At 41.2% G+C, this 24,081-nt stretch overlaps 1 protein-coding gene across 1 annotated transcript in view; it reads left to right on the plus strand.

Annotated features, from left to right (window-relative positions):
* The window catches only part of Armh4 (armadillo like helical domain containing 4), a 98,830-nt gene that overhangs the window by 29,606 nt on the left and 45,143 nt on the right, over positions 1-24,081 (plus strand). The window contains exon 5 of the mRNA XM_055606069.1: positions 3,878-4,132. Coding sequence (XP_055462044.1) covers positions 3,878-4,132 — 255 coding nt within the window. The remainder of the gene's footprint in view (positions 1-3,877; positions 4,133-24,081) is intronic.

The raw sequence follows: 24,081 nt of genomic DNA on the forward strand, positions 1-24,081 counted from the left end.
GTGTGTGTGTGTGTGTGTGTGTGTGTGTGTGTGTGTGTGTGTGTGTGAGTGAGTTAAGAAATTAACTTATGGGAGTGGTTCTCTCCTTTTATCATAGTTTCAGGGACTGAACACAGATCATCAGGTTGCTGGCAAGTGTTTTATTCACTGAGCTGTCTTGCTGTTCCCTTATTTTTGAACCTTAAATATTTATTGGCAAAGGCTTCCTGGGTGGCAGTAAGCATTTCTTCCTTTAAAAGGTGTTATCATTCTTCAGCAGAGAACAATACAACCCAACCCCAAAGTTCCCTTCCTCACAGGAGCCTTCTACTTTTTCATGTGCATTTTTTTCATGTTTGTTTGCCTTAGATCCTGTTTTAAACTTAGAAAGGGGAAGGGAAAAGCCGGTGAGAAGAAAAGTCTGTCTTATAAAACGAATGATCAAATAGGCCCAAGATGATGATTCACATGAAAAATAGCCACTGTAAGAAGATATAAGGGACAAGTGAGGAGCTGTCCAGTCAGGCAGGCAAGACGTGCTGGGGACACGGGTTCCTGTCCTGGTACTTTTGCTCACATTGGAATGACACATCTGCAAGGGTTCTTCACTCCTGGGATGTGTTAATGACAGCCTGAAGATGCTCGCTATGTATTGGTGTTTTGAAAAACAATGTCTGCATTAGAAATCCTGGGTCCAACGCCTTTGCTGAAGTCTGCCTATGAGATGGTCAGTGAAATCTGTAGCAATCTAATCCTGAGCAAAATTAAAGCTCGATGTTCGGTGGCCGCAGACTGAGGGTATGTTTGTAATTAATAAGAAAAACAGCATGTAACCTAGAGGAACAGCAGTTCTGGTTTTGAACAAACTCATTTTAATCTCTGCTCAGATTCTATTTGAGTACCCAAAGTTGTTAAAGGAGCAGCCTGAAAGTAAAACAGAGCCTATGAGTTCCTTCCCTGTTCGGCTAACAATGCCATCAAGGCTTTCGAGTGCCTCAGAGGTTTAACCTCCCAGAAGAACAAAGGCCCCTGTGGGTCATGAAGCTGCTGTTAAGACATTCTATCAAAGAGAGGCCAGACAGAAGAAATTGGCTTAGAGAGGGTGCTGTCTAGACACATTTTTTTCTCTCTCTCCTGGCCATCTGTGATGAGATATTTCTTTATTTCAACTCTGAACATATCACTTAATGTCACCAAGCATTGTTCAACCATCTGGCATTGTTATCTGACATTTCTGCTAAGTGTTTTAGTCTTCCTTCCTTCCTTCCTTCCTTCCTTCCTTCCTTCCTTCTTTCCCCCCTCTCTCTCTCCCTCCTTCCCTTCCTTCCCCTCTTCTCTCCCCCCACCCTACGTAGCCCATGGTTGCTTCTAACTCCTATGTAGCTTAGGAAGACTTTGAACTTCTGAAACTCTTGTCTTCATCTCTCAAGGCTGCTATTACAGGCATGTACTACCATTCTAGGTTTATGTGGTGCTGGAGGTGAAGCCCAGGACTTCCTGAGTGCTAGGCAAGCACTCTGTCAAGTGAGGTGCATCCCCAACTGACAGTTTTCACTATCAACTATTTTAGTTCATCTCAGTCATAGCAAACTAAAAGAAGCGAGGATGTAATCTCTGTTGCTCTCTGTTGATAAGTTCCACCTTTCAGCCTTTCCTGGACTGTCCACCTCTGCAGGTGGACGTCATTGGCATGGCCATCACACTATGTGTCGCAAATAGATTTCGTAATTATGCATATTATCTTTGCATTCCCATTGGTGATGGGAGAATCTCCTTCCCTCTTGGGTCTCATATAATTGGCAAGAGTCTACCTACAAATTGTATCACCAGTTCTCAGCAGATGTGCATACTATCTATATTCAGGTACCATTTCTCATCCCCATCCTAAGTTTAACAGCCTCCTCACGGGTTTCCTTTGCTCTGTGCTCAGTTGAGGTCATTACAAACCTGAGTCATTTTGAAAAGTTTTAAGTCTCATAGTCTGTATCTTTTCCTATATTCTTTGTGTACTCTTACCTGACCCCTAGTCCTCAGCAACCTCTTTGCTGGTCTCTGAACACAGCCTGTGCACACCTGTGTACGGCTCACTGTGTTGCAGTCCCTCTGATGGGATGCTCTCCCTGTAAATATTGATCCTATTGCACAAGAGAACATCTTATGTTGGCCCACAACCCTTATATTATAGGAAAAGCTACACTCAATCCCACCATCTGAAATAACAGAATGTGGTATTTTCTGTCTTCTTGACAGTGTTCATCACATTGTAGTCTCTGTACCTCTGTTGTATCTATGTTTTCTTGAGGGGCAGATCAGTTCCTTGGAATTAAAAACTGTATCTCTTGTGCCTGGAGCAGTATACATCAGATGTTCATTCTGTTGTATTTTCAGAACAGTGACATGCATTAAAGCCTGCAGAATTCAGGCTGATATAGGACTAAAGAATTAAAAACTCTTTTGTGATTCTAGAACCTGAGCTCAGGGCCTTGCACACAATAGGCATGTGCTCGCCCCCTGAGCTGCATAACAGTGAAGAATTACTATATTTTACAAGAAAATCTTTAAATGATAAAAGGTAAGAAGTATGTATATAGCTGCCAAAAACAGGAAAGGTTACAATAAGAGACTGTGGTTGGCTTTAGCATTCTGTTATCTTCTCTGCCTTTCAAGAAGAGTTCCTTGCCACAGTGATTGTTGAGTTTACATCTCAGGAGAGATACAAGGAAAGCCTTGGGTGCATTCTGTTATCAGTCAGCTGCTTTATGGGCTTACCCATAGTGAAGAAGGGACATGAATATTCCTGGAAAATTAAAATCAGTGAAACAAATTAGATTCGAATTGTAGGCCCCTAAGCACATTCCACTTGAAGCACCAAGAAGGCTCAGTTGTAAAAATGAACTCTTAACAGTGCTAATGAGGTCTTTTCTTGGGTGATGAACATACATAAGTGTCCCATTTCATAACTCTCTTTAGCACTGGATTGAGAATTATTTCCAGGTTTTGAAGTTACTATCCCACAGAGAAAGTGCAATCCAAGTTCATCTGCCTCTCATGTGACACTGCTGAGTTCTATGCACTGGTGTAGAAATGGAAAGAGAAGTCCATAAAAATAATGTTTCTTTTTTAATATTATAAAAAGACAGAAATATTTTTTTTACATTCTTTGTTATGTCAGGGTAATTTCTAACAGATAAACACTTTATGAGCTCCAGAAAATAGAAATGTTTCCTAGCCTTGAAAATATAAATTTGTTTACAAAAATTCATTGTTCCTGTCTTAGTTTATCTTCTATTATGGATCAAGAGTAACTTGAAGAGGCTGAGTCCATTTCATGTTTTAGTTTACAGTTCACTATGAAAGAAGTCAAAGCAGGAACTTATGACAGGAACTTGGAGACAGGAACCTGAAACAGAGGGCGGGAAGGAGTGCTATTTACTGGCTTACTCCTTAAAGCTTTCTCAGTCTATATTTTGTACAACTTAGGATCACATGCCCAGGACTGACACAGAATACAGTGGGAGGGGTAATTCCCACACTAATCATGAATAAAAAAAATTGCTCCACAGACCTGCCTACAGGCCAATCTTATTGAAGGATCTTCTCAACTGAGGTTCATTGTCCCCTGATGATTCTAGCTTATGTTATGTTGACAAACAAACAAGCAAAACTAACAACCACAATTCCTAAGGTTTAATTTCTAATAACATAGGGTTATCTTATATAACTGTGTTTCTGAAAGTTTAAAACACAGGATATGTAGAAGACACATAAACTCATAAAGCTTGGACTGCCCAATGTTGACTTTAATAATTGTAGTGTTTGTATCACCTCAAACAATTCATGTATTTGATTATGTCCTCATTTCTTATCTTCACATTTTCCCTTGAATTCTATTTTCCAGAGGTAGAAGATGATGAGGATGAAGAGGATGAAGACGATGAAGAAGAAGAAGAGGAAGATGAAGAAGATGAGGAAGATAAAGAGGCTGACTCCTTGTATAAGGACTTTGATGGTGACACTGAACTGCCAGGGTTTACTCTCCCTGGTATCACGTCCCAAGAACCTGACATAGAAACAGGAGGAATGGATCTACTAGAGGTAGCCACCTACCAGGTGCCAGAAACCATTGAGTGGGAACAGCGGAATCGAGGTCTAGGTAAGAATCCTGTGACTTATCCTTTCCTTTCTTCCTTGTCTAAGGCTTCAGTTTTCTTTCACTAGCATCTGTCATAGAGAAACATGATCTGCCTAGGGTTATTTGTGTTTATTTGAGGGTAAATTATCAGTTATTTTTCTCAGGAATTCTGGATCTGTGCTTTTACATAGCTCACTCCAGTCCCCACTGCCCATTATTAGTATGGTTACTTGATATTTTTGAAGGATCTCTATTTTCCTTCCCAGAAGAAAGCCTTACAAATGGGAAGGAGAAATACATAGCCAGGGTCCCAAACAAGCAACACTGGAGCCAGGAAGTGAATGACTTTTGTCAACCTCCGTCCTGTCAGAATTTGTCACCTAGAAGTTTCTGCCATGGTACTGGATGAGCCATTGGGGAATTTGGGGACTTTTCACTTTAAATACAATATCTTATCCAGCCAGATGTCTCTTTCTCTGTGAGTGGTCCAGTTTGCCAAGAGAGAAGCTGATGGAAGCTGAGGGTGTGGGCTAGGTCCTATCTCCACACTATGTTAGGGGAATGGGATCCAAAGGGAGACATCAGAGTCAGAAAGGGCCTCCTGCTCCAGTTGTTGGAGCATCCACATGGAAATCAAGCTGCACATCTGCTCCATATGTGCAAGGGGCCTAGGACCAGTCCAGGCATGCTCTTTGGTTGGTGGTTCAATCTCTGTGAGCCACCATGGGCACAGGTTAGTTGACTCTGTAGGTCTTCCTCACTCTCTGAATGTGTGGTGAGTGACCTTTTCACCAAAGAAATCCTCCTTGAAAATACTCTGAGTCTTTAACAGTTGGGGCAGACATTAAGGATAAGCACCATCAAGCCATCTTTGGAGGTATTTCTTTCAGAACTAGACTGTTGGTTTGGGACATGCTCTAGACTTATCTACAATAAAAATTGTAGAGAATATATAAATGAGATTTTTCTATGTAATATGCACATAATTAGGAGAGGTCACAATAGAGAATGGTTTTTGTACACAATGGCTTTGCATACAGTGCTTACTGAATAAATACATCAGGTAAAGGGCAATAACTACTTAAGGTATATTATGCAAGAAACAGATACATGGCTTTAATTCCAGCACTGAAAAAGTAGAAGCAGGTGAATTCTATCTACATAGTGAGGTTCAGGACAACTAGGGCCATATAGCACTATATTGTGAGGTTTTTCTCTCTCTTCCCTATCCTCTCCAAAATATAATATTATGTATGTATATGTGTGAGTTATAAAATGGTTTTAAAAGTTTATAAAGGTATAAAATATACCACCAAATTATGAAATAAACAAAAATAATATGAACATTGTTTTGTGAGCAAATTTTATTTTGAATTGCTTCTGACCAACAGATTTAAAATAAATGAAATAAAATACTAAAATATGAAGAAAATTTGTTACAAAATCTTCTAAGGACAGATATAGCAATCTATACATGCATGAAATGTCATGCAGTGGCATTGTCATAACACAGTATCATCTACAATTAAATAGTTGTAATGGCTTGAACATGAAATGTGTCCCACAGGTCAGTGAGTGAGCCCTTGATGTCTAGCTGGTGGTGTGCTTTGTGGGTTATATGTGGTCATGAGTCTCTTCCTTTTCTCTGCTTCCTGTCTGCCTTGATGTGATCTGCTCCACTATGCTTTTCTGCCATAATGGACGGAGCCCCCTGGCTCCCTTAAATTGTTTCTATCACATATTCTGTCACAGCAGCCAGAAAAGTAACTAAAAGTCTCTGTAGTATGACTATTTGGTGTGATATGGAGAATATCTGGGACCTTGCTGTTTTGCTGGAGGGATCAAAAAGCGAGTACTTCCCGATAGAAGTCAGTAGACTGCTCAGAAGCGGTAATGTGCACCCACAATCCCGACATTCAGAGGGCTAAGGCAGGAAGGCTGCAAGTCTGAGCAATCCTGGGCTGTGTAGCTGGCTCGAGATCAGTCCGGGCTCCAAGGCTAGAACTTATATCCCAGATCATCACCCAAGTCTAAGGATTCAACAGACAAGCAGCACAAGGCAGGCATCTACTCCTGGGTTGTAGTCAAGGAAAAGATCTCCTCACTCAGGAAGTGGGTTTGCCATGTGCACGTAAGTCTAAGCATCTGAAGGAACTTTGGGGCTTAGGACAAGGTGGAGAGGCTTCAGTTCAACACTGCAGTGATTGTTTGGGTTATGTTCTAACCATGTCCATGAATATACGTTTATTATGGAATAGAAGTCAATTTTTAAGAAATCAATTTTATTGATTTGCATATTATATATGGAAACTGTATCCACTTCAATGTACAATTCAATGAGCTCGGTTTTTTAATTTTTTAAAACTTTTTACAACGTCTCTATAGGTAGCTCAAGCTGAGCTCAGACTCATAGCTCTTCTGCCTCAGCTTTCCCAGTGCTGGGATTACAGGTGTGTAATCAATGGGTTTGCAAGTTCTCACCCATGCTCTTCCTCTGCAGTCAACGTGCAGAACGTGTCCATCACCCACCAACGCCCTTTGATCCAAGTGGCCACTGATCTACATTTAAATTATGAATTTACTTTCAATATTTTGTTTTTATTTGTGCTTCTATGTGTGTGCGCCTGTGTGCATACATGCCAAGTGCGTGCAGGAGCCTACCACCGAGGCAAGGATCCCCTGGAGCTAGAGCTACAGCTGTGAGTCATCTGATAGGGGTTCTGGGAACTGAACTCCAGTGTTCTGAAAGTGCAGCAAGTGCTCTAACGTTGTGCTCTGTCTCAATCACCTCTAAATATTTTTATTTTGTTTTGAATATTGTATGTATGACGTATGTGGGAGAGTGCATGTGCCTATGTCATGATGCACATATGAAGGTCAAAGGACAATGTTGTAGCTCATGTTTTCTCCTTTCATGAAGCAGCTTTACCTACTGAGCCATCTCTCCGGCCAACAGTGATTTACGTGTTTTTGTATAGTGAAGTTTTACATTGTTAAGAGTTCTGTGTGAATGGCTCCTGGTATTGGTACATTAACTTTTTCTGCAAAGATGGGAACAAACATATACTTGCTCTACATAGGTACCAGTAGCAGACTAATGGAGTGGTTCTGTTGAAATTCATCTTGATGAATCAATGAATGTAATTGGCTGACTTACAGTTGTATAGGGGAGGAGTTACTTGCAGGAGCACAAGTGATCTCCAGACAGCACATCCCTGAAAAGATCCACTCCAGCATGGATGACAACTTCCTAGAAGCTTCATATGGAATCCTCTGTTAGTCAACTTGTCACCTCCCTATTTCTCTTCCCAAGGCCATCTTTAGTGGGGAGGGAGGTGCAGGTTGGACTGAGTGGCTGTAATCTCAGGTGAGGGGTTAATGATGCTTCTCTCACTCTTTTGAGGCAGGGCCTTCTACAGGGTTATCTTGTTAGAGAGTATCTGCAGGTAACCACAGCTAATCTGAATAAAATGACAATGACTATGCTATAGCTCAGGGACACTGTTTCATGACAGTTACATATTGTTTTATTTCTGGCTTCTTTTACTTAGTGCAGTGATCTTCAGATCTCACTATGTCATTCACATCAGTATTTTTTCCATGTTATGGTGGGAAGTATCCTGTTGTGTGGCTATGCCACACTTTATTTATCTAGTCACCATTCATGGCCAATTGAGTTGTTCCCAGATTTTGTCTAATGACAAGTGAAATGTGAAGGTATTTGTAAGGCATAAGGCTTAGGACAAATACCTCTTATGTTCTTCTGTCCTTTTTCCTGATTCTATTATCCAAGCAGAATTTAAAAGTTTCATAAATTAGTGATTGGTTAACTTTTTAAAAATATTACATTAGTTGAGTTTGTGTATGTATACATGTACCACTACAGCCCACATGTCAGAGCACAACTTGTGGGACTTGGTTCTTTCCTACCATGAGGGCTCTGGGAATCAGACTTCAGTCATCAGGGTTGAAACCAGAGACTTTACCTACCAAAACTTCTTGACAGCCTGATTCGGTAGCTTTAAGTGATTTCCCTAGTCTGGAGTAATTTTTAAAGACTTGTTTTATTTTTAATTATGGTTATGGGTGTGTATTTGGTTGTGGGGGGAGGCAGTGTGCTATGTGCATGTGAGTACAGGTGCCCATAGAAGCCAGATTGGACTCTCTGGAGCTGAAGTTACAGGCACTTATAAGCCATCCTATCTGAGTACTGGCAACCAAACAGGTCCTAAAGGAAAACAGCAAGTGTTCTCAACCTCCGAACCATCTCTCTAGTCCTGTCCCCAGTCTCTCCCTCTCTCTCCCCCCCTCTCTCTCTCTCTCTCTCTCTCTCTCTCTCTATATATATATATATATATATATATATATATATATATATATAATTGTTTTTCTGATTATACTAATTTACTGTGATAGATATAGATATATATAGAGATATTTTTTTTTCTTGTGTTTTATCATCTTAGTTTTTCCAGGAAGTTAGACTGTTGTTAGCAATGCAGATTTCAAGAAAACCCAAACAAGGAGTGATTCTTTAAAGCTGGCCTTCTTTCTACTAGGGAAAGGTTATGATTAGATAGTGTTTAAGTCTTGAATTTCTTTATCCCAACTTTTTCTTGAAATGTCTCTTTACAACTTTAACTTTAGGTTAAAATTAATTGATCCATTCTCATAAGTACTTTTAGATCAGGTCATCATTCCTGGTATATTTTGTGGTAGGTAGAATAATTGCTTCTCAAAGAAGCGCATGTCTAATCTCCAAAAGCCATAGATAATTTACTTTTTGTGGAAAAGGAAAGTATATCGAATAGGAATATCAGTCTTGATAGCTCTGGTCCCATGTGGTCATAAAGATAGCGTATTGAGGGCACAACTCAGTTGACACTGCATGAACCAGGAATGTTGGTCCATGTCTACCACCCCAGGAGGCATGGAACCACCATCCTTTGGAGGTGAAGGCAGAGGGACAGAAGTGCAAGGTCATCCTGGGCAGCACCGTGAGTTTGAGGCCAGCCCAGGATACAGCAATAAAAACAACAAAGAGAAACTCCTAACCCTCTACAGGTCAACAAACAGAGAAAAGAAATTCGGTGTTATCAGAGTCAGAAAAGGACATGTGATGATGGAGACAGATGTTAGAGTGACGTGGCCCTGAGGGAAGAGATGCTGGAAACCCCTGGAAGATGGAAAAGCCGATAAACATAGGTTCAATTCTAACTCACGGAAGGAGTGAGGCTCTGCCAATGTTCATCTGAGCCCAGTCAGGCCCGTTCTAGACTTTTGACCTCTAAAATTATGAAGTAATATGTTTGTGAGGTTTTAAGCCCCTGATTTTGTGTCAATTTGTTGTAGCAACAAAAAGAAACAAACCCAGGTTACAGTAATACATTTAATGAACTTCATCATTTTGAAAGTATAATTTATGTCACCGATAGGCACCATGTAGACATTACAATCTTAGGTCTACTTTTTCCTTATAAAAGTGCAAATATTCTAAGACCTTTGAAGTAACTTGTACTTGTTACTTCCCATGAAGAAACAAGAACAGAGAACATAGACGACGTTCTAGCACAAAGCAGTAGATTCACAGACCCCAGTTTTCTGAAATTCTGTCCTCTTCATGGACATATATATATGCTGCTTTGTGTGCAGAGAGCTCTGCCTCCAGCAGAATTCACCTTTCCAGGAAGTGTTTGGGATTAAGCCAGGTGGACCACCTTGGCAGGGAAATATGACCGGTGCGGTGGATGGAGCGGGTATCAGTCAAACCCATCAGTGATTTCTGCTGTGTCCTCTGTCTTCATTTCTTGAACATTCTTATCTGTGTCTTTCTATCAGCTAAAAGATTCTGCTACTAGTGTTGTTAAGCTAATAGCTTTATTTTAAATATGTATTAAGTTCATAAATTCTGGGTCAAAGCTTAAATGTGGTATTTATTTCTGCCTTTCCTCATGAAGAGACCATTTTGGCCACTTTAACATTTGATTGATGTTCTAGAGAAATGAGGTTTGGAAAAGCCATCATTTAGCTCAATGCTAAATTTGCTCAGTGCTTCATTTTTATTCCAAAAAGCCTGCATATCACATTGCACTGGGAACTTGAGTGAGAAAATATAACATTTTTGGAGTTCCTTTTAAAATCACTATATTTACTTAGTGAATGGTCTAAGGATGAATGCTGGCAAGAGATACAGGGGCTCCACTCATCTATCCACTTTCTATGGGACTTTCATTGAGCCCCTACTGAATATGTGCTCTGTGTTTTGTGGATAGTGAAAGACTGACACGTTACCATGTCATAAATTACCCTGCAGCAGAGAGCAGTCTCACAGATGTGGGGTTAGTGGCCGAGCAATCCCACAGCAGGGAACAGAACAATCACCGTTGTTTCACTTTGCATCTAGCTGGCATCCATCTGTGAGATGTGACTTTGGAAGGCTGCACTGCCATCTACTAGTCTATATCACCCTTTCCAGGGGAGCCTTCTTCAGATAGGGATGATGGGCCTTCAGAAGACCCTTTTTCTAGGGTCTTTCTAGGTAGAATTGCTATCTAGGTAAGACGACTCATTAAAAATTTCTCATGCTTTATACCCCAGAAAGATATCCACTTCCTTAGCTGGTAGTTTTCAAGGTGAAAGGGAAAGAAACTGATGAATGTGTTTTAGAATGATAGCAAAGCAGAAGGCATTGTGGTAGTATGGTGTAGGCCTTAGAGAAACAGGCTGCTTGGCCGTGAGGAAGACTTGGCCTCAAACATGGCAGCACTCCCTTTTCATCCTCCTCTGTCAGCGTCTTTAAAATAAGACACAGCTAATCCTGAACGCTTATATATCGTGCAACATATACTTTGGCAGTAAGGAAGAGATGCTTTCTAAAAGACAGAGGGAAGCATGAGCATGACAGCAAATGCCGGGGATTCTGATAATGGACGTGGTAAGCTACGGTTTCAAATGTGAGGCTACTGGGACTACTGCAATTAAATATGTGTATGGAAGGAAAAGAAAGTATAAAACATTAGTCCAATGTGAAAAGAACAAAGAGAGACAGCAGACTGGCCAAATCTCCCAGACAAGGTCCCTCAATGTTGGCTGCCTATGGTGCTCACTTAGCTATAAAACATACCTGGATGCCACTCCTACAGAATAACTGTCCTAGATGGAACCTACTGATTGTCTTGTCATGGGAAGGTAGTGTCTGTATATGTAAGGGGACGAACAAGAAGTTTTGGGAGCACGTTTCTCTACTGTGAATGAAATCTTCAATAGTAAAAACGTACATTGCTTCTGATGGTATTTTATGTATTACTATTTTGCCCCGCCCCCAGATGGGATCTTGTGAACTCAGTTAGACTGGTCTCAGAGTCTCAACCTTGTTATGTAGCCAAGAATAATAAACTTTGAATTCCTACCCCTGCTTCTAACTTTGGAGTACCACATAGCTGTACTGGCATGCGCAGTACTACATAGCTGTACTGGCATGCGCAGTACCACATAGCTGTACTGGCATGCGCAGTTCTTTGCATAGCTGGGTACAGGGACACTGATTGAAAGTCGAGCATTCTGCCGAGTAAGCTGTGTGCTGCACTGCCTCCCCAAGGACTACTGGTGTTTCCTAAGGAGACACTTTTCATCACTTTACAGTTCACAGAGAGAAGACTTAAATTCAATGTTCAAAATTTAATTTCCTTAGAAACCTCATGGTCCCATGACAAATTTCAAAATGTAGACTAGAGAGGTGTGGATGGAGACACCTGTATCTGGGATTGGTCAGGCATCTACTGATGCTTATCCGTTTCTTTCTGTCCCAGAGATAGTACCCAAATATGTTTCTGGAGAAACACAGAGCTTAAAGCCACTCTTTTCTTTGGAGAACTGAACTGTTTTTCCTAAACAGATCAAACAAAAACGCATCAAATAGGTAACTGGGATGCAGACCTCACTAGGTCAGCCACACTGGTGCCTGCATCTAAAGTAGAAGTTGAAAAACAAACAAACAACAGAGACCCTTTGCATCTCCCTGCCTCTAGAGCATGAACACATAACATACGTTGCCTTTGAACCCAAGATACTATTTCTTCATAGATCTTTCCATTTGATGTGGGTTACTTGTATATTAGTAGCAGCTGGAGATTTCCATCTGCCTGTGTCCGAATGTTGAGCCAGTACAGTTTTAAACACTCCTTTTGTTTGAATATTGCATTTGTTTATTTTTATCTTTCTGTCTTGTTACTATTTTCTGAGGTGCTCTCACTCCCCTCTTTAGCAGGAGGTAGTCTATAAATAGGGCAAATGCACCACATGACGGACTTCCTCCAGTTCACCCCCACTGTGCCCCCAGATGTCCGGAAGGCTGCAAACCCAGAAAACCATTCGCTCCAGCAGTCAGGAGGAATCCTGAGGAGCCTGGAAAAAAGCAAGATGCTGCTTGCATGGAACTAGATGGACATTGCATTTCCTTTCCCTCTATGCTATGGGACTCTGATGAGCAGCTCTGGAGCTGCTTTACATAAGTTACTGTTTTCTTTCTCACCTAGGGCTGTGAAGGTGTCTGGAAAGCGGAAAGAACTGATAGCACAGATGGGGCTTAGAACTGATAACATGAGCTGGTTCACTGTTGTGTAATTCCAGCACTGAAGCAGGAGGGTAGCCATAAGTTTGAAGCAAGTCTGGGCTATACAGTGAGTTCTAGCTAGTGTGGGCTACAGAGTGAGACTCTTTCTGATCCTTTATCTCCAAGCAGAATTGATACCAAGTGCAGTTTTGTGGGTTGTGCTATGTCATGGTGCTTTTCTTGGATTGATGTTTATAATCACCATCTGAAACACTCTCTCTCCCCCAGGCTTCCAAGCAGAGACAACTGATGGAACTCATTCATTTCAAGAGAAATAGAACTGTGTCATTAGCAAAACACCATTCATCTTGCCTACCATAATTACAGAACACCATAAATGCCTTTCTCTTTCTAAGTCTTATTTTGAGAAAAAAAAATAGTATAATGTAAAGTTTGAGGCTTTTTTTAAGATACTCTCTCACATATTTGCAGGCTGGCTTCAAACTACCTATAGCAGCCTGTGATGTCCTTGTATTCTGATCCTACTGAAAGAATGCTGAAATTACAGGCAGTCAACACCTTGCTGTGCTGGGGTTAAAACCCCTGGCTTCATGCAAGTTACATGTTAGGCAAATGCTCTCCCCACTGAGCTACACCCCCAGCCCTACATTTCAAATGTTAAAGAGTGGAATCTGTAGCTCCGCACTGAGTGTTACTGAGGTGGCACAGCAGCCAGAGTCACATGTGCTCACAACTGAGTGTGTACCTGAGTGCTCTAACAATTCTCCCAGGTGTTTTCTTGCCAGGAAATGAAAGAGTTCAGCTCAAAGAGAAATCTTGAGGTCAATTGTGTCCTAACTCCAAGGGCTCACAGTGACTGCACTGGAGCAGTGAGCCCTATGTGACTCTCTAGAAAGAATCGTTGAGCACCCTGGGGATGCTAAAGCTGTGTTTGGAATTCAAAGGGACCAGGATTCAAAGTCAAAGTACAATACAAGGAAAGCCAACAGGGAGATTAGATGTTCAAACAAGATCAAGTATCATGATGTTCAGCAGATCAAGCCTCTTTTAAAATGTACTTATTTTCTTTCTGCACTCTTGATGTGTGCAAGATTTCTATGTCCTAACCTCTCTTGTCATACTTTCTTCAGTTGCTCTATAGAGGCTTCTATGATGGTCCAGCCATAGTCAGAATCCCTGGGACATGCATGGAACATTGCTGAGGGGGTAGTTTTTCTCCCACTCTCTTCTTTCTGGGAATGGTCTTCTTATTTTATTCTTACAGATGAAAAACTGTCTACACTCAGGTCTGGCTGAAGCCTTTCTTGGAAATCCAGCTCACTTAGATTCTTTGTGAAGTATAGACCACACTGACTACTACTGATTGCTTAAAGAGGTGGGGAAGAGTGACTTTGAGCTAGCTGTCGATCTGGCTCTGAAAAATTTCAGCTCAGTTGAGAGAAGCTGTCTCTGACAGCTATATTCAGGGTGAAGGTTTCAGTGACTTTAGCCGTGACTCCTGGGAAAATGATACCTTGGCAGACTCTGGGAATTCCCCATTATGTTCATAATAGACATCAAATATAGTCACCACACAGTGGTAAAAAACTCACCTGATTTCTACTGTCTTTGCATTTCTAGCTAGTACTTATTCAAAGTGGATTTTTAAAAACTCCAATAATAACTAATTATGCTATCAAGATAAAAGCCTTGGAGACCTCCTTCCAGATACCCTCCAACCTCTATTATCTGAGTGCGTGATTTTACTTTGGCATATTATATTATATTATATTATATTATATTATATTATATTATATTATATTATATTATATTATAGATGAGATAGGCAAGATATGAGCTGCTGGTGGGTTTGACAACTGTAGAAATGTGAATACTTTTCAATGGCTCCTGAACTCCAAACTCATGTTAATAGCACCGCCTCATCAGTCGGTAGACAAGATAGTTTTAACACCAAGTTCCACCGCATGAAGCAACTTAGCACTAGGAAGTGGAGGGATTCTGACTGGCTAAGTTGTGCTAACCGTCCTCAAGGGCCTTGTGGTGTGTGTGTCTGGACATTCATATGTATGATGCACATGGATATGTGTGAACACATTTGGGGAGGCTACAGATGAATGTTGAATGTCTTTTTAAATTGCTTCCTACCTTGTATTTTGAGGCAGCATCTCTCACTGTACCTGGAGTTCATTAACTAGGCTATGCTGGCTGAGCCATGTGCTCCATGAATCCCCTGACTCTACCACTGAAACACTGGACTTGCAGACATGTGACACCATGCCCAGTGTTAATAAGGGTGTTAATATGGCTATTTTTCTTGTGCTCAGGGCACTTAACTGACTGATGCATGCCCCTAGATTCTCCCTCAACAATTTCTTTTTAACATTGGTTCAATTCTCTTTACATTTCTTTCTTTATTAATTAAAAATTAATTTTATAAGTTAGAAAACAAAGTAGCAGATTTCTTTACAGCCTTTTGTAACTATGTGTTATTATGCTTTGTTTTTCATCCTTTTCCCTATCACACTAGACATTCATTGTTTGTTTTCTGGAGAACATTTTGAAGTTGATTACCTAGAACATGATATAACATTTCAAATAGATATATATTGAGATGGGGTGTCATTCAGCCTAGTCTGAAACCAAATGTGCTATGCAGCTAAGGATAACCTTGAACTTCTGATTCCCCTTCAGGTGCTGGAGTTACAGGCATTTGCCTCTAGGCAAGACGTGAAGTGTTGCTGGGTATTAAACCCATCCCTTTGCAAACACTCAGAGTACTTTTTATGGTGTTGGTTTTTATTTGTTTGTTTAATTTCCAAACTGAGCTATAATTCAGTTGAGATTGAGTTTTGTGCCTTGTACTATTTTGTGCTGTAGAAATGATCAGACCTCAGGAATGATGGGCCAGTTAACTTCACTAGTACAGGCTGTGACTCAGATGAAAATCAGATATTTCATTTTCAAAATGATAGTTCATTACATACTTGCAAATTGTCTGGGTAGTGGCACATGCCTTCAATTCCAGCACTAAGGCGGCAGATCTCTGAGTTCAAGGCATGTTTGGACTACTTACTGGATGTGTGTCCAGCCAAGCCTACATAATAATTTTGTTTTAAAAGAGGAAAGTAAGAGAGAGGAGGAAGGAAGGAAGAAAAAGGAAAAGACAAGAAAATCCAAATATTTAATTAGATGGCCTTATAGAGAGAGATGTTAGAAGGTTCGAACCTAAGAATGAAAATAGCTTAGTGTTGCCTAGAACAGTAGACACTATCCTCTCTGCCACTGGCTAAACCAGAGATTAGAGATGCTTTTTCTGTATCTCACTTCTAACTCATCTAAATGATTACGGATCCTACTTTGAGAATTTTCCTTTTTTTTTTTTTTTCCTATCTTTAATGTTCTGTAGGAGGGTCTAGATGTTGATTCTTATATCAAAGCTTACCTAACATAAATTTAGAACCCTTTCAACTTGAAAAGTCTTTCTGGAAACCCAAATATATTTTATTATTATTATTATGTATTTAAGTTATCTATTTACTTTACATCCTGATCCCAGCCTCTCCTTCCTCTTTTCCTCTCAGTCCCTCCTTTGCTGCTCCCATCCACCTCTCCTTCCCTTCTCTTCAGAAAAGGGGAGCCCTCCTTAGCCCCCACCGAGGATATCAACCAGCCTTGGCATACCAAGTTGCAGGAGGACTAGGTGCACCTTCTTCTGTTGAGACTAGACAAGGCAGCTCAGTGAGAGGAAAGGGATCAAACTCAGGCAATGTAGTCAGAGATAGCCTCTGCTCCTGCTGTTAGGAGTCCCAAGATGCAGAGGGCCTATGTCCGTCCCATGCATGATCTCACTGTCAAATCTTCCCCTTGATTTAATATTTCTTATTCATCCAAGTGAGGTGCCAGGACTCCATGCTTCTCATAATCAGAAACTCTCACCTATATTTTCATAATGAGTCATACTGAATTAGAGAACTGGAAAACATCTTCCCTTCATTAGAAATGCAGCCCTGTGAAAATCCAGTAGTCAATTCTCTTTTGGAGAGAGAAAAAAAAAAAAGAGCCTTGGAATGAAGCCAAGAACCAATCCCCTCATCAGCCACAGTTAATAAAAACATTAATATGGCACATTACACCCCAGGAAAATGCTGCGAACTAATTTCCTTGTAATCAGAACGCACTTACAGGGATCAGTTGGGGATTTATTAACATGTAAAAACATCTAAGTAGGCTCTTCTGGCAATTAAACAAGAAGAAATATTAGGAGAAGTGGGAAAATTCTCACAAAGGAAGAAGCAATGTCTAAACTGTTCTCAACAAAACAAAACAGTAAGCTAAGTTGATATTGAAGGTCAAGCTGTGTCCAAACAAAATCAATCAAGTGTTTGTCCTTATCTCTTGATTTGAAGTAATGTTAATCAAGGTGATTATCTTAAGGAAATGCAGAGCCACTGTATTAACAATCTGGGTTATTAACAAACGTAACTGAATTTACATAATCATGTTTAGAAAAGGAAAACACTTCACCTTTCTGTGTGTGTGTGTGTGTCTGTGTGTCTATGTGTGTGTCTCTGTATGTATGCTGTTTCTGTGGGTGCACAGTGTGAGCATGTGTGAGGAGGCTGGGTCCTCTATCAATCATCTTCCTCAGTCACTCTCTATCTTAGGCTGTGAGAGGGCTTCTCACTGAACCTAGAGCTCACTGATGAGGCTGGCAAGTCCTGGAGATCTTCTCACCTGCACCTCCCAAATGCTGGCTTTTGGGTAACATACTGCCTCGGTGCCTGGTGCTGTGGAACTCTTTAGCCTGTCCTTCAACCACTAACCCTCATCCCCAGGCCTGCACTTCATGTTTACAATAGAAATCAGAGCAGTTAAGTAATTGTCCCCAAATCTCCAATTAGCACCAAAGAAAGGATTTAGAGCTTAGCTTCCTGATCCCCTGAGGCTGAAGTCAAACAGTGAACTTGATCATTTCCTTTCAGTATTTGAAAATTAATATATATGATGGATGGCCTTTCCTATCCCAGGTCCCTTCTGCTTCCCATTTGCACAGAAAACTTCATCCATAGAACATGGTGTGAGATCCAGGTCCACAGTCATCCAAAAAGCTCCACTAGGTCCACATAAAGACTGTGCCCAGTCACGTACAGACATACAGATTACCAAGACTCAGGGAAGAAACTGAAAGTGAAGGCATGCTCAGCACTGTGCAGGTTCTGACTTAACGTCTTCCGTGTCGGAGTTCCTCTATAGCACTGCAACTCACTTTGACTTAAGTGGATGTGAATTGTCAAGTGCCCTTCAATGAATGGAGCAACCATTTGAAACAGGGTGGGTTTTCATGAATCATTGGCAGTAATGTCCATGGCAACTACAGAAACTTCTCACTGCGGGATGTTTGATGTACAATTACCTGAAAGAAGTAATTGCTTCAGGAAGAAGTAATTGCTTTTAGGGAGGTCATGGTGAGAGAAGATCCTCAGGGCTTGCCAGCCACATCAGTGAGCTCTAGGTTCAGCGAGAAACCTTCTCACAGCCTAAGGTGGAGAGCGATTGGGGAAGATGATTGATACAGGACCCTGGCCTCCTCACACCATGCACCCACAGGAACCTGCACACACACACACACACACACACACACACACACACACACACTCACACACTCACGCACACTCACACACACACATACACACTCACACACACATACACACACACACGCACACTCACACACACACATCCACACTCACACACACACACACACACACAGAGAAAGAGACGGGGGAGGGAGGGAGAAATGAAGTGTGTTACTTTTCTGAGCATGATTAAGTAAACCCAAATATAAAAAATGAAAAAGTAAATCCAGTTACATTCGCTGACTCTCTTCCAGATTGCTAATATAGAGGTCCTGCATTTGGCGGTAAAAGTGGTAAGTTTGGCTCACTAGAGGTAAAACCGGCTTGGAGAGCATGTAGTATTTTCTGGGTCTGAGCTCCATACACTTCCTCAAAGGCATTCTAGGAAACTTGGGGGGAAACAGGAGTGGTGAGCAGAACCAGCGGTTTCTGTCCAGGAAAAAACACCAGGCTGTTCCTGCTGAAGAGCCATGGGATGAACTTGTAACTCTTTAAAAAAAATTCATTATGTTTTTACTTTTTTATTGTGTGTGTCCATGTGTGTGTGCACCTGATTGGTAAATGCCAGACAAGGAAAGCCTCTGTCTCAAACAAACAAACAAAATCAGGGTTGGTGGTTCCCAAATAATGATGCCTGAATTTTCCACTGGCCTGAACATGGCTGCATGCACATATGCGCACGCGTGTACCACACCACACGTTCACCTGCACACACATCAATACAAAAGTCTATGTGACTTGCAGCAGTAGGCTGGTTAGGGCTGGAAAAATGATAGAAACAACGAAAGCACTCTGTGACAATCGGATGGCTCTGAGACTTGGAATAAAGGACATGTGCCGGCACTATTTGACCATTGCATGCCGCACATCCTTTACTGCACACAAAATCCAAGGCGAAAACACAAAGCCCCCTCTACACCTTCGCTAAGGAAGCTGCGTTTTTTCTTTTTTACTCCATTTTTAATTAATTAATTTTTATTAATTAAAAAATATCTATTCACTTTGTATCCCAGCTGTAGTCCCCTTCCTAGGCCCTCCTAATCCCTCCTTCCCTTCCTCTTCCTCCCCTATGCCCCTCTTCAAGTCCATTGCTAAGGGAGGTCCTCCTCCCCTTCCCTCTGACCCTAGCCTATCAGGTCACATCAGGACTATCTCCATTGTCTTCCACTGTGGCCTGGTAAGGCTGCTCCTTCCTCAGGGGAAGGTGATCAAAGAGCCAGCCACTGTGTTCATGTCAGATAGTCCCTGCTCCCCTTACTAGGGAACCTACTTGTATACTGAGCTGCCATGGGCTACATCTGTGCAGGGGTTCTAGGTTATCTCCATGAATGGTCCTTGTTTGGAGTATCAGTCTCAGAAAAGACCCCTGAGCCCAGATTTTTTGGTTCTGTTGCTCTCCTTGTGGAGCTCCTGTCCTCTCCAGGTCTTTCTATCTCCCCCTATTTTCATCTAATTCCCTGCACTCTGCCCAAAGTGAGTCTCAGCATCTGCTTTGATACCCTGCAGGGTAGAGTCTTTCAGAGGCTCCTATCCTGTTCTGTGTTCTCTCCCTCTTCCGATGCAAATTCTGTTTGTCTTTCTGAGTGAGGATTGATAATCTTACCCAGGATCCTCCTTCTTGCTCAGCTTCTTTAGGTATAGAGGTTTTAGTATGTTTATCCTGTATTATATGTCTAATATCCACTTATAAGTGAGTATATACCATATGTGTCTTTCTGCTTCTGGGATACTTCACTCAGGATGATCTTTTCTAGTTCTCACCATTTGCCTGAAAATTTCATTATTTCCTTGTTTATAATTGTTTAAAAGTGTTCCATTGTGTAAATATACCACAATTTCTGTATCCATTCCTCAGTTGAGGGACATCTGGGTTGTTTCCAGATTCTGACTATTATGAATAAAATTGCTATGAACATGGTTGAGCAAATGTCCATGTAATGTACTTAAGCATGTTTTGGATATATGCCTAGGAGTGATATAGCTGGATCTTGAGAAAGCACTATTCCTAATTGTCTGAGAAAGTGCTAGATTGATTTCCAAAGTGGTTGTACAAGTTTACATTCCCACCTGCAATGGAGGAGGGTTCCCCTTTCTCCACATTCTCTCCAGCATGTATTGTCACTTGAGGTTTTGATCTTAACCATTCTTATGGGTGTAAAGTGAAATTTCAGGGTTGTTTTTATTTGCATTTCCTTGATAACTAAGGATATTGAGCATTTCTTTAAGTGTTTCTCTGCCATTCGATATTCATTTATTGAGAATTCTCTGTTTAGCTGTGCAAGTGGATCAAAGACCTCAATTTAAAATCAGACACACTAAATCTGTTAGAAGAAAAAGTGGGGAAGAGCCTTGAACTCATTGGCACAGGAGACAACTTCCTGAGCAGAATACCAATAGCACAGGGACCTCATGAAACTGAAAAGCTTCTGTGAAGCAAGGGACACTGTCATCAGAACAAAACAACAGCCTACAGACTGGGAAAGAATCTTCACCAAACCTCTGTCTGACAGAGAGCTAATATCCCGAATATATAAAGAACTCAAAAAGTTAAAAAGAACAAATCAAGTAATCCAATCTAAAAATGGGGCACAGAGGTGAACAGAGAACTCTCTGTAGAGGAACATTGCAGGAAGCTGCTTCTGAATGTTACCCTCACACCACTCTTCTCCAAAGGGCCCTCTAGGGCAGCACGCTGCTGCCAGGCTGCTAGAACCACAGGGAAGCTTCCTCTTCATTGTCCTTCTCCATGGCTCTTAATCTCCAGGGTTCCTGTGAAATGTAATCTGAAATGAAATTGAAAATGTATAGAACTGTACACGTGGCAGTATGTCAGATCAGATGTGACCAATGGGTGGCAAATGCCTGGGGCCCACGACAGTGCTCTGGAGACCTGGGTTCCAGGCTAGCATGAGGCTGTCGCCAGGATCCTCACAATCACTTCACATTAAGTTTGAATCATCGTGAAAGCTAGGTCCTCTGTGTTTGCAAACCTGCAACTCTACTCGGGGTTCCGATGCCTGGCAAATATGTACCTGCTGGTGTTCAAAGAGACTCAAAGGTGTAACAAAGCTATGTGGCTGTAGATGCAGCTTCATGCTTACATGTCCCTTCTTCCATGCCTCTGCAGACTTTGCTCTCTGTGTCCCTGTAACAACCCTAATGGCAGGTGGTGGGGAGTAGTTAGTAGCCCTATCTTACTGCCAGAGAATATGGGACTCAGGATCCTTCGTAACTTGTTCCATGTACCTAACTGGTAAGCAGAGACCCTAGGTCAGGCTGTCCATGTTTTCTCTTCCATTGTGTTTTCACACATGGTTTCACTATGTAGCTCTAGCTATCCTGGAACTTGTTGTGTAGGCCAGGCTGGCCCTGAACTCATAGAGACCTACCTGGCTCTATCTTTCAAGTACTGGGACTTAGAAATGTGCACACACAGACACATACACACATCCATTTTTTTAAATATTAAAAACATCAATTATGTATATGTATGTACATTTGGGAGTTAGAGGACAACTGTCAGAGCCAGTTCTCTCTAACATGTAAGTGTCAGGGACCAAATTTAAGTCACCAACCTTGATCTTCAAGCGCTGAGCCATCACACCTATTTGTTTTCCCGTACTCAATCTCTTTTTCTTCTTCTCTCGTGTTCTGCCCATGGACCTCCAGGCACATTCACACACACACACACACACACACACACACACACACACACACACACGAAATGAAAGGCACTGCCTACGAATGTGTACACTCCAGATGAGGTTTGTGTTTGACTCCGATGTTAACCAATGCTATCTCTAGTGTCTTTTGCCCCTTTGTTTTTGTGATGTTGGAGACCTGAGCCAGGATCTTGCACATGTCATGTAAGCTCTGTGCGCCTGAGCCAGCTGCCCATCTCAGCACCTGAGCATCTTCTGAAGTGGACAAGAGACACCAGTGTGCTAATTTTTAAAGTGGCTGAGGTATCCTCATAGTATTCTAGGTTTCAGGCTCTTTTTATTTAGGTCGGAGTTGCCAATTTCTTTGGGACAAATTCCCAAAACAGTGGGAATTTCACAAAGCCAAATATAAACATAACTGTGTTATTCAGACAGGAGGAACTGAATTAATGATGTTTCCTCTAGTGAGTCATTGGTGATAGTCACCTCCTATCCTCATTCAACCAGGCCCCCAGCAGGGGTGCTACAGCCAGGAACATGAGCGTAATTCTCTGTGGACACATCAATGGAACCAACACAGAAATGTTCTCTCTTTAAAGTAGAGATAACTTGAAGGATTGTTATACATAATGGCATGTGGCATCTGAATGCCTTGGGGTCTTATCTGAGGCTTCCTTTGCAGTAAGCATTTGGGAAGGTGGCACTTCCTCGGATGTAGCAGTAGGTGGCAGTGTAGTCAGCTGAAACCCCTGGAAATCTGAGCCTAAGGGATTCAGTTAGAGGAAAAGCAGCTTAAAATTTGTCCAGGCATCACAGTTTGTCCCTCAGGCCAAACTCAAATCCTTCACCTGACATAAAACTATCTAAAACTAGCTAAACTGATTGTTATTACTTTATTTATGTGTGTGTGTGTGTGTGTGTGTGTGTGTGTGTGTGTGTGTGTGTGTATGTATGGGGGCCTGTGTGTGCATATGGAGGCTGGAGGACAAATTGTTGTGAGAATCACTTCTCTCCTTCCACCACATAGAATCTGGGGACTGAACTCAGCTGGTCATCAGGATTAGCAGCAAACACTACCTTCTGAGCCATACCACTGGCTCTGAACTTAGCTTTTAAAGTGGGCATACACATTCTTTATGGGTTTTGAATGGATTCCTTATGGCATTTTACACTTATGTGTCCTTACAGTTTGTTCAGATTGTCCTCCCAAACTCTCTTTTTGCACTGTAGCTCCTGCTCCCCTTTAGCGCATTCCCTTCCTAGAGCTAGTTTTCCCTTTTGTTACATGTCAACATAGTCTATTACCTTCTCATTTCCTTTATCTCCTTTAAGAGATCTTCCTCTCCTCTTATAATCTCCTTTCTTGTTTTATGACCCTTGCCCTATATCTACACACACACACACACACACACACACACACACACTTTAAATGTAGGTTCTGTATTTGAGAGACAGTGTGCAGTATTCACCTGAGCCTGGCTTATCCTCTTTAACATAATGAGGCCCTGTTATACCCACTTCCCCCACACAAACCAAATCCGTAGATTATACTATTATTTATTTTAAAATAATTATATATATATATATATGTAATAACCATTACATTCAGTTTTGAACGTTTTAATCCAAAAAAAAAGGTTAACAAAACATGAAATTTCTCTGTTTCATGTTTACTTGTATCTCCAATAGCTTGTTAATTATTTTTAACATACAAATTCAATTCATTAAGAATTCTGAAGACTAATTTTTGAATGAGTAAAACTAAATCTATATGTCTTTTTTAAAGGGAATTAAAAATCTGTAAGAAAATGTTCTGTGAATCACTGGCAATGCTCCTTGCCTTTAGTTAGGACCTTGCAGAACCAAGTACCTTATTATTGTTGCCGCTATTGTGATTTTATTTCATTTTTTCAAAAAGTTGACTCAGGACTGCTGTCCTGCTTTTTAATGCATTCAAACACTTCACTTATCATTGTATGAAAGGTGTGGTTTAAGGCTAGTATGATCTTTTCAACCATTAAGCAAATCTTTACATATACAAGATTACAAAATCTTCACTATAATGAAAAGCTTACTGCACAGTTTCTCCTAATTTATGTATGT

This window comes from Psammomys obesus, unplaced genomic scaffold (genome assembly GCF_907164565.1).
Source record: "Psammomys obesus unplaced genomic scaffold, mPsaObe1.curated_primary_1811, whole genome shotgun sequence".
Taxonomy (NCBI): domain Eukaryota; kingdom Metazoa; phylum Chordata; class Mammalia; order Rodentia; family Muridae; genus Psammomys; species Psammomys obesus.